At 46.8% G+C, this 10310-nt stretch overlaps 1 protein-coding gene across 1 annotated transcript; it reads right to left on the bottom strand.

Annotated features, from left to right (window-relative positions):
- Positions 1-6626: 6626 nt before the first annotated feature.
- Positions 6627-9413, bottom strand: LOC137440003 (heat shock cognate 71 kDa protein). Its single transcript, XM_068136360.2, has one exon. The coding sequence runs from the start codon at positions 8887-8889 to the stop codon at positions 6943-6945; it is 1947 nt and encodes a 648-aa protein (XP_067992461.1). The 5' UTR covers positions 8890-9413; the 3' UTR covers positions 6627-6942.
- Positions 9414-10310: the final 897 nt, after the last annotated feature.

Here is a 10310-nt window from a genome sequence, read left to right as displayed (position 1 = left end):
AACCTCCGTGCCCTGTCTCCTTTCTCTTCTGGGCTCCTGCACACAACACTTCCAATCGCCTTCTCTGCATCAACTCCACCACCTCAACCCCTTTCTCCCCTCGCCCCCCCATTGATACCACATTCAAACTACCTAGCCTGACCTCTCTTCTGAACCGCTGTCCACCTGGCAGAGCTCGTACCATCTTGATTAATTTGTGATGCTCAGGTCATCAATCAGCAGTGCTGCTCTGATGTGCTGGACCCATTACTACCCTAGCCTGTTATCCTAACCTTGTGTGCACTCTCACACACACACACCACTCCTTCTCCACTCATTCCTCCCCTCCCCCCTGCTCATCCCTCTCCCTCCACACTTGACTCCTCTCCCCCACCTTCGAGGCACTCATCCCTACCTGGTACATCTACTGAAATTACCTCATATCATTGGGATGCTTAGGAAGTAGTACTAAGATTTTGGTAGATCGCTGTCTTTACCTTGGCCAACACCTTCTGTGCATGCGACTCGTGCATACGGCTAATGCAGCACAGGCGCGGTTCACATTTGTACAAAGTTTTTCTCTTAAGTCAGTCAACCAATGAGAACCATCCTACGTTTCACAGGTCAATAATGCTGCCATGTACTTTGAAAAGTAGCTGTCGCCAATCAGATGCAATGAGATTACGGATGTGATTTTCGCCACAGCACCCAGGGAAACTGCCCGAAGGCTGACAGAAACCTTGGCACAACATGAGAATACAGTAATACCCCGGCCTACGTCATTAATTGGTTCCATAAGCCGTGACGTAACTCGGTTTTTGATGTAAACCGGGCGTAATGTCTTAAAAATGCCTTAAAATGAAGACAAACACCGTAAAACTAGAGTAAACAACTGGAGGAGGCTGCGGCTTCGCCCTGAATCTTTGCCGCTCCCCGTCCCTCCGTTGTTTTCTATCGGTCGGGTCTTCTCCCCGAACGCGGTGACCGGCACGGACGTGTCGACCGTGAGCGGGCTTGTGTGCCGAGTGGCTCCGCGGCCCGCTTCACCACGGCGTGCTTTACCCAACGTGTCCGAGCAGTTTCACCGGTGGTCGTGTCGTGTCGTCTGTGATGAACGAACGAGCTCAGGGTTCCGTGAACCCGGCCGCTCCGGGGATCGACGCTCGCCTCCTAGTCGTAGACGTGCCCCGTCTTTCCTCGAACGGCCGCAGTTGCTTGCTTCTTTTTTTTTGGACGATGCGATATACGCAGAAACGATGACGTACAGGCAGGCATTTGCAAATCCATGCACATGTGCACATGAACACGTCGATCGGTTCGTCGACGCCAGATGCCGGCGAGGTGCCCGACGAGGCACCCCGGCTCGAGGCATGACACGGTCGTTCGTTTCACATGGGCCATGGGCTCTGGGGCCTGACCTCGTCGCGGACATTGCACACTCTGCACGGTGACGTGACGTCTGCCACGGACAGTCGTCCGAGCCGGCATCGTCGTCATGTTTCGCCGTTGCCACGTTACGTTGGTTGTTTTACACAGTAAAGGAATAATCACAAAAATACCAGCGAAAGGCAAAGCAAACACGCGACCGCAACACAGGACAAAATGCATATGGCGTCGCCTTTGTTTTGAATGAGAACCAGCAGCTGCGCGTATGTACAGTATACTGTACGTACATTTAAAAAATATTTTTAATGTGCTTTTTATTGTGTTTTAAATTGTTTTTTAGCTTCTTTTATTGTTAATTTATGTACTATTTTATTTATTTTAAATATATTTTTAAGGAAAAATTAATTTTTCCCACGTCCTCCTATTATGATGTAGGAGTGACATAAAGTCGCACATAATTACGTTCGCTGAACTGAAATTTACTCTGGAAGAGTGGCGTAAAGTCGGATTTGACGTAGGTCGAAATGGCGTAAAACGGGGTATTGCTGTATATCAAAAACATTGATGAGATGTATCATTTTTTGCTATTATCTATCTATAATTCCAGTAATCTCTGTGTGTGTGTGTGTGTGTGTGTGTCTGTGTGTCTGTGTGTGTGTTTGTTTGTCTGTGACCGCTGTTTCTCGACAACCACGGGTCCGATATACTTGAAACTTGCCAGGTATATTGCTGGGGACCCGAGGATGTGCCTTTTCAAGGTTTCATATTAATCGGACAAGTAGTTACCGAGCTATGTCCAAAAAACGATTCAACCAATCAGAGAGCAGCGAGCTATCACGTGTGCCGAACGTGCCGAACAGACTCTGCCTCGGACGGCACATTTGAGAGCGTATTCATTTATTTCACGTTGGCAAACTATGTTGGCGTTAAACTATGTTTTAAAACTAATTAAAACTAATTTGCGATTCTTTCGCTTTCCTGCGCGTTTTTGCACGCTATGGCGATTTCTTTACCAAACTCCGCAAGCCGTTCGCTTTGGACCAAACCATTTCATGTAAATAGAGGGGGGGGGATTGTCACCGGACTCGCAAGCCGTTCGCTTTGGACCAAACCATTTCATGTAAATAGAGGGGGGGGATTGTCACCGTACTCGCAAGCCGTTCGCTTTGGACCAAACCATTTCATGTAAATAGAGGGGGGGATATAATTTTAGATATATATATAGTACGGGCATGCCCTAGTTGGCATAAAATCAGTACGCTGTTCAAGTATATAAAAAGCAGTAGACGAAAGCCAAAAGCAGTGGAGTTGGCAACTATGTGGATGCGATAAGCAAAGATTGCCTGAAGGACATCAGGTTTCTTCAAAATTTCTTTAAGTCTCGTGTTAAACAACACTAGCGACTGTTTAAAAATAACATTGGATGAAATTGAATAGTTTGTGGTTATAAAAAAAATATTTCCGTTCGGTGTGCCCCACGAAACACCACAATAAGTTATCTATACACCTTTACACAGCATTTGTCCAAAGCAGAAACCCCCCTGGAGGAGGGGCCAAACAAAGTCACTTCAACATCTGTCATAGGACCCTTGGTTCCCTTTGCAATTTTGGTTGGGTTTGGATAATTAACGACCAAATGCACCGCGCTCAAAAAATAGACAGACAACAAATGGTGTATTTTAAAATGATCAAAAGGTAGCTGCCTTACAGACGACCAATGGCCAGCTTGAAGCAAGTCTCAGTGCAGGGAGTCCACTTGAGATTTATTCTGCGGCAGGTTTGTAGATTTTTGTCATCTGCATAAATAAAGGACTTGTTATGCATATTCAATGGAAGATCATTAATATATATGACAATAAGTACCGGACCTAACACACTACCCTGCGGTAGTCCACTCTTCAACTATGATCCATTTTGATCTGCTCCATTGAAGACCACCATCTGCATCTGGTTTAGGAGGAAAGCTCCCAGCCAGGTGTACACCAAATCGGTCATACCGTAGGATCTTATCCTCCTCAGCAAGCGTTGGTGTGGAACACAATCAAAGACTTTTTTAAAGTCCAAATAAAGCAAATCAATGGGGTGGGGTGGGGGGGGGGTGGGGGGGGGGGGGTTGCACGATCAATAATATTTGTACATTCCTCCATTTGCTATAAAAGCTGAATATCACTCACTCGGTACATTTCTTGGTTTGTTCCCCATGCATGCAAAGCTAAAAGTGGCGTTGAGCAATTGGTTCACTTCTGTCTATCTGTAAACAAACGTCAGTTTATGATCAGGAACAACTTAATATAAATTCAATGTTATATTTTGAACCTGAATTGGAAAACCAACCTGTAGTTTAGCAGGACTTTGGCTCTGAATTCATCCCAATCCGACTTGTGCACAGAGTAGTGAGATCCTTTTTTTTTAGTCTTTTGCCTGACCTGCAGTGAAACAAAATTGAAAATTATTCTGAACAGGAAATTTAATGTTTTTAAGGATGTCATAAAGGAAACAAATAACAGGCACAAATAACTAATGGAATGTGTTAAATAAGGTGGTGTAAAAGAAGCTGTATCAACAGCAGTAAACTTCTGGGATTTTTTTTCCTACGACCTTTAAAATCTTTTTTATTTCAATTTTATTATATACATAGTAGATTAGTAGAGGCTCATGGAAGAGGTAGAACGCTGAACGGATCAGGGTGTAACACAAAAAAACAGGATCCAAAACACACATGCATGGTGTGGGCAAGATGGATACAAAGGATGTTTGGGGTGGACAAGATGGATACGGAAGGAAACTTCAAGGAGGGAAAATTGGAAGGAGGAGGGATTTGGGTGGGGTGAGGGGCAGGTTAAAGAGGTTAAAAAAACATCATGGTTCTGGATTAGGGACGACCTGAGATGGTGGTAAACGGCTGTCTTGAAGACCTAGTCCTTGACGAAAGATTGAGTTTGAAGAGGATGTGGAAGTTTATTCCACAGGTGGGGCAAAAGAGGAAGAAATGAGTGGAGGTGAGCAGTGATCCAGGATTTAGGGAGTTGATGGTGGACCGTGTGAGCCCTGCAGAGACCTGGGGGGAGTGGGGGGGGGGGGGGACAAAGCATGGACAGAGCAGAGGGTGCAAGACCAGAAATGAGGTGGTAGAAGACAGACACCACCAACTTATCTACAATGGCGAAGTGATCAACCCACAGACCTGGCTTCAGCGTGGCAGATTCCAATCATCTTGAAGGCCTTGGTTTCCACAGCAACAAGTGGAGCAAGATGTGAGACAGGGAAGCCACCCCAGAAGGGTGAGCAGTACTCCATCATGCTGCGGATGAAAGCCTTGTCGGTGGATAGGAGTTCAGGTGTGCCAACGAAGGACTTTGTACGACGGAGGATGCCCAGTCGGCGGCTGACTTTGGAGGCCAGCTTGGAAATGTGGTTTAGCCAAGAAAGATCATTGTTTGCCCTATAAATTGAATTACACACTTGAACACTGTCGAACACAAATCTCCGTTTTAGCACTTTCAAAACCACTCAGTTTAGCATTACTTGGACAAAATATTACATCATCCCAACCAATCGAATTTGCCGCTCATAGACCCAGCCAAGTCCTTTGTTTCTCCATTGAGGAGGCCATTGACCCATATTACCAATCTGACCTCTAAATCCTCTCGTTACTCAAGTAGTTGTCATCAGTGTGCCATGTGTTGTAGGTGGGGGAAGGGTTAGACGAGGGGGTCCACAACAGACAAGACGCCACTGTTCATGACATAGATGAGGCTTTTTGGTGGGGATGGGGTTACTTAATACAGACAACACGTTCAGGCTTGATGAAGGGGCCACACCTAAGAAAATCAAACATTTCAGAATATTCAAACAACACAACATGCACATAGCACCTATATATCCCACCCATTCATTCCCAATATGCCTCACATTTTTGGATATGTGTCTGTACCCCTCTATTGCCATTTCCTTAAGGTACCGAGCCATTTCCATTTGAAACCATCCAAGGAAGGCTATTCAACACATTAATGACTCATGTGTGAAATGCCTTGCCTTGCTACCCAACTAACTCTGCCTGTCCATCTCAACCTAAGCCCCATGGTCCTGTCGCTATCCATCTTTGGAAAAAACGTGGCGCAGCATCTGCTTTCATCTCTACCTCTCCATAATCTCAAACATTTATTTGAGATCCGTTTGTAAATGCCTCCTTTCTTATGTAAAAGGCCCAGTCCCCCTAAGGCCTAAGCTATTGATCATGGACCGGTAGGAAAGGTTCACCTTTGGGCTGTCTAGCCTGGGTTCGAATCTTGACCCAGCTATAAACTGTCACCCTGGTGTGGCACATACAGTGCAAAGCATCCATGTGTGCGTGCATTGGAGGGACGTGAAGCCGAGGGTCCCATTTGCCAGGACCGTGATGGTTTGTGGATATCAAAGATCCCGTCGTGTATTTCACAAAGAGTAAGCGAGTGTCACCGGGGCCTTGAACGCATTAGAAATTCCTTCCCAAATTGCCTCCAGTCGAACATCGAGCCACGGCAAGCTGGTTATTGAAAGACTTGGGCCAAAAACTTCCCCTGGCCAATCCATATTTAAGGTGGGATTTATTTGGGGCCGTTGAAGTAGTTTTAGTAAAAGGGTCTTGCTGCATTTGAATTCCCTTTTTTAATTCATAAACTACTTGAATCTCGTATTTTATATGAAGTGCTTTATTGTGGCCAACCTTGTCGAGGGAATGGACCAATTAATGGGTTGCAGTCAAAACGTGAAAGGTGAATACTGTGAATGAAAAGTGCAAAAGTAACGAGAACGGCACCTCGTCCGCCAGGCTGAAAAGTTTACGTTTTGCATCCCACTGATCTGGATCAAAATAAGATCTGCACCAAAATATCGAATCAGCTTGTACTTGTCACCTGCCCAACTCATCCACAAAGTTTTGTCATAATCCGTCCTAAACTTTTTTTGAAATGTCTTTTTGGCCCTATCACTCAACGGTGAGGAATCGCTTAAAGCATTCTAGAATCCGGATCCATAACCGGATCTTCACCAAAATCTAACCGATTCGTCCTTGTCACACGCACAACATGTTCACAAATTTCTGTCCGAATCCGTCCATAGCCTTTTGAGATATTCTGCTCACAGACAAACAAACAGTTGTGAAAACATTACCTCTGTCCATCTTCAGTGGCGGAGGTAATTATCTGAGGTTTTTTTTAGTAATGGGAAATAAAACCTGAACAAAACACAAAAGGGTAAAATATAAACACGAAGAAAGTCCATTTGTAGTTTGAAGGTCACATTTATTGCCTCCCAAATGTCAATAGGATTGTTGCAACAAAGCTTTACCACATGGCATACTAAAAGCGCTTGTTGTCTTCTTCTTTCATTTGATGACTAAAAGTGCTAAGGCAGGTAAAATTTCATTTCGCACTCTATACCTATTCCAGGACTTGATATGAATTTAACAAAAATACAAATATGAATGGAAATTCTAATGCAAATACACCTGATTACATTTCGTGTTTGACTTTGCGAATACTGTTCATTTCAAATAGTATAATGTCAACCATTGTTCCTCATTCACATCAAAACGACTTAATCCACCTCCTCAATGGTTGGGCCAGAGGAAGAACCAGCACCTCCACCTGGTGCACCAGATCCTGGAAAACCTCCAGGCATGCCACCATGAGCACCACCTGCACCCTGGTACATCTTTGTGACGATCGGGTTGCACACCTTCTCGAGTTCCTTCTGCTGGTGCTCAAACTCGTCCTTCTCAGCCGTTTGGTTACGATCGAGCCATGAGAGCACTTCTTGGCATTTATTTGCAACGGTTTTTCGCTCATCTTCGCTCAATTTATCCTTCACCTTGTCATCCTCAACAGCAGATTTCACATGGAAGCAGTACGACTCGAGAGAGTTCTTGGCCATGACCTTATCACGCTGTTGCTCATCATCTACCTTGTAGCGTTCTGCGTCATTCACCATGCGATCGATCTCTTCTTTGCTCAGTCGACCCTTGTCGTTTGTTATGGTAATCTTGTTCTCACGTCCAGTGCTCTTATCCACAGCAGAAACATTCAGGATGCCGTTGGCATCGATATCAAAAGTGACCTCGATCTGTGGCACACCACGTGGTGCAGGTGGGATGCCAGACAGCTCAAATTTCCCGAGTAGATTATTGTCTTTAGTCATGGCTCGTTCACCTTCATATACTTGTATAAGCACACCAGGCTGATTATCTGAGTATGTGGTGAATGTCTGCGTCTGCTTTGTCGGAATGGTGGTGTTGCGCTTTATCAGTGCGGTCATCACGCCACCTGCAGTCTCAATCCCCAGTGACAGAGGTGCCACGTCCAGAAGCAACAGGTCCTGCACGTTCTCCGAGGTGTCCCCGCACAGAATGGCCGCTTGCACCGCCGCACCATAAGCCACGGCTTCGTCGGGGTTGATGCTCTTGTTGAGCTCCTTCCCATTGAAGAAGTCCTGGAGGAGTTTCTGGATCTTGGGAATGCGAGTGGAGCCCCCCACCAGCACGATTTCGTGCATCTGCGCCTTGTCCATCTTGGCATCACGTAGAGCTTTCTCCACGGGCTCCACGGTCCCTCGGAACAGGTCGGCGTTCAGCTCCTCGAATCGAGCTCGAGTGATCGACGTGTAGAAGTCGATTCCCTCGAACAGCGAATCGATCTCGATACTTGCCTGGGTGGACGAGGACAGGGTACGCTTGGCACGTTCGCACGCCGTACGTAACCTCCTCACCGCACGTTTGTTACCGCTGATGTCTTTGCGGTGCTTGCGCTTGAACTCCTCCATGAAGTGTGCCACCATGCGGTTATCGAAGTCCTCACCACCCAAATGGGTGTCACCGGCTGTGGACTTCACTTCAAAGATGCCATCCTCGATGGTGAGGATCGACACGTCGAACGTGCCTCCGCCCAGGTCGAAGATCAGCACGTTGCGTTCTCCAAGACCCTTCTTGTCCAGTCCGTACGCGATGGCGGCCGCGGTGGGTTCGTTGATGATCCGAAGCACGTTGAGCCCCGCGATAGTTCCCGCGTCCTTGGTCGCTTGCCGCTGCGAATCGTTGAAGTACGCGGGCACGGTGATGACCACGTTGGTGATGCTCTTACCCAGGTACGCCTCGGCAGTTTCCTTCATTTTAGTGAGCACCATGGAGGAGATTTCCTCAGCATAAAATCCTTTCATCTCAGCTTTGTATTCAACTTGTACTTTCGGACGTCCACTGTCATTGATTACTTTGAAGGGCCACAGCTTCATGTCTAAGTGGACCATAGGATCGTCAAAGCGACGACCAATTAGACGCTTGGCATCAAACACCGTGTTCGACGGGTTCATGGCCACCTGGTTCTTGGCCGCGTCTCCGATGAGCCGCTCCGAGTCGTTGAAGGCCACGTAGCTCGGAGTGGTGCGATTGCCCTGGTCGTTGGCGATGATCTCCACCTTTCCGTGCTGGAAGATCCCGACGCACGAGTACGTGGTTCCCAGGTCGATTCCTACAGCTGGTCCTTTGTTGGCCATGGCACCGAAGTTTGTTCACTTATGCGAGATGTCTCTCCAAACACAACCTCTCACTTTGTGGCACAGCTCGTCTGTCGTTATCTCCCGACTCCGCTCCAGCTGTGTCCTTATAAAAGTGTCGCAGAATTTTCTAGAAGATGCTACGCAAGCAACAAGCGTGGAGCCTGCTTTTATTAGCAACTCCGTCACTGCTGGCAGCGGCCAGAGTGTGTTGGAAAAACACAGAACAGAGGACGATGGGTCAGGAGGAGGGGTCTGGGGAGGTTTGGGAGTGCGACCGGTTGACTATCGCAAATATACCTATTCCAACGTTTTCATCCCATAGTTTCCAAAATTGTTCCTGTTGAATGTATGGGCTTAGCAGTGGTGGAGTTTAAATTACAAAAGTTTTGAGGCAAAGCTGTAAGAGTACTGCAAGTATATATACCGACATACGTACACTACTCTTATTGATCCCATGTAACAATGAACAAAACAGATTTCAAAGAATGATATCGAATATACCCGTTTGTTTCTCAACATTTGTGCCAGTGGTGAATGTTTGGTGTTAGTGTTGCAAATTGCTGGGCGTAGTTGCGAAATTGACTGTAAACCTAACTTCTGCCTCGGCACGTCGTGCCCATGGCGAACGCATTAAAGGGCCCTTTGTTTGAACCTCTTGCCACCAATGATCTAGTATTTTGGTTTGTAGTCTGGCTGCCTAGATTTAGCACCTGGAAATTGGTCGACAAGCAATGGGTGGTAGCTGCCTGCGCTCGACAACCCTCCTACCACTCATCAAAAACCTTCTCTTAGACCAATTTAGATGAAATATCATCGTGACACGTCACACCTCGAGTGGTTCTATTTGTCGAGATATCTTGCTGCCATTGGAGTTCAAATTAGCCTGGTGTTGGCCTAGCGGTTAGGGTGCCGGCTTGGGATCCTAGGATCCTGGGTTCGGATCCCGGTCGAACGCTGAATTAACACCAGGGGGGTTGACTCAGCCTGTCATCCTTCCGAGGTCAGCAAATTGAGTACCAGTTCACTGGTAATTCCCTGTGTGTTGCAATAGGCGAATAACAGGGTTGGCGGCAGGAAGGGCATCCGGCCATAAAACATTGCTTCAAAAAAAGGGGACCACGGTGCCCAAAAAAGGGGGCCACGGTGCCAAAAAAAGGGGCCACGGTGCCCAAAAAAGGGGACCACGGTGCCCAAAAAAGGGGACCACGGTGCCCCAAAAAGGGGACCACGGTGCCCGAAAAAGGCCAACCCCTGCTCTGCGGGGAAAAAATGGCCTCTAAAGGTGGTTCATTGGAGTTCAAATTAGCAACTGTGCACGTCCTTTGTTTCATTCACCCTACGCTACCCTGACCTCGATCGAACTTTCTCCAATGTCGTTCCGTTTTCAAGAAGCTTCTTCTTGAGGTTGTTTTTCAATA

This window comes from Myxine glutinosa, chromosome 14 (assembly GCF_964187855.1).
Source record: "Myxine glutinosa chromosome 14, kmMyxGlut1.1, whole genome shotgun sequence".
NCBI classification, from domain to species: Eukaryota; Metazoa; Chordata; class Myxini; order Myxiniformes; family Myxinidae; genus Myxine; species Myxine glutinosa.
The sequence above is the reverse complement of the archived record's forward strand: the minus strand, read 5'-3'. Positions and strand labels throughout refer to the sequence as shown.

Bases quoted from the DNA above. Each gene is read 5' to 3' on its own strand.
- LOC137440003 (XM_068136360.2), bottom strand. From the start codon at position 8,889: ATGGCCAACAAAGGACCAGCTGTAGGAATCGACCTGGGAACCACGTAC.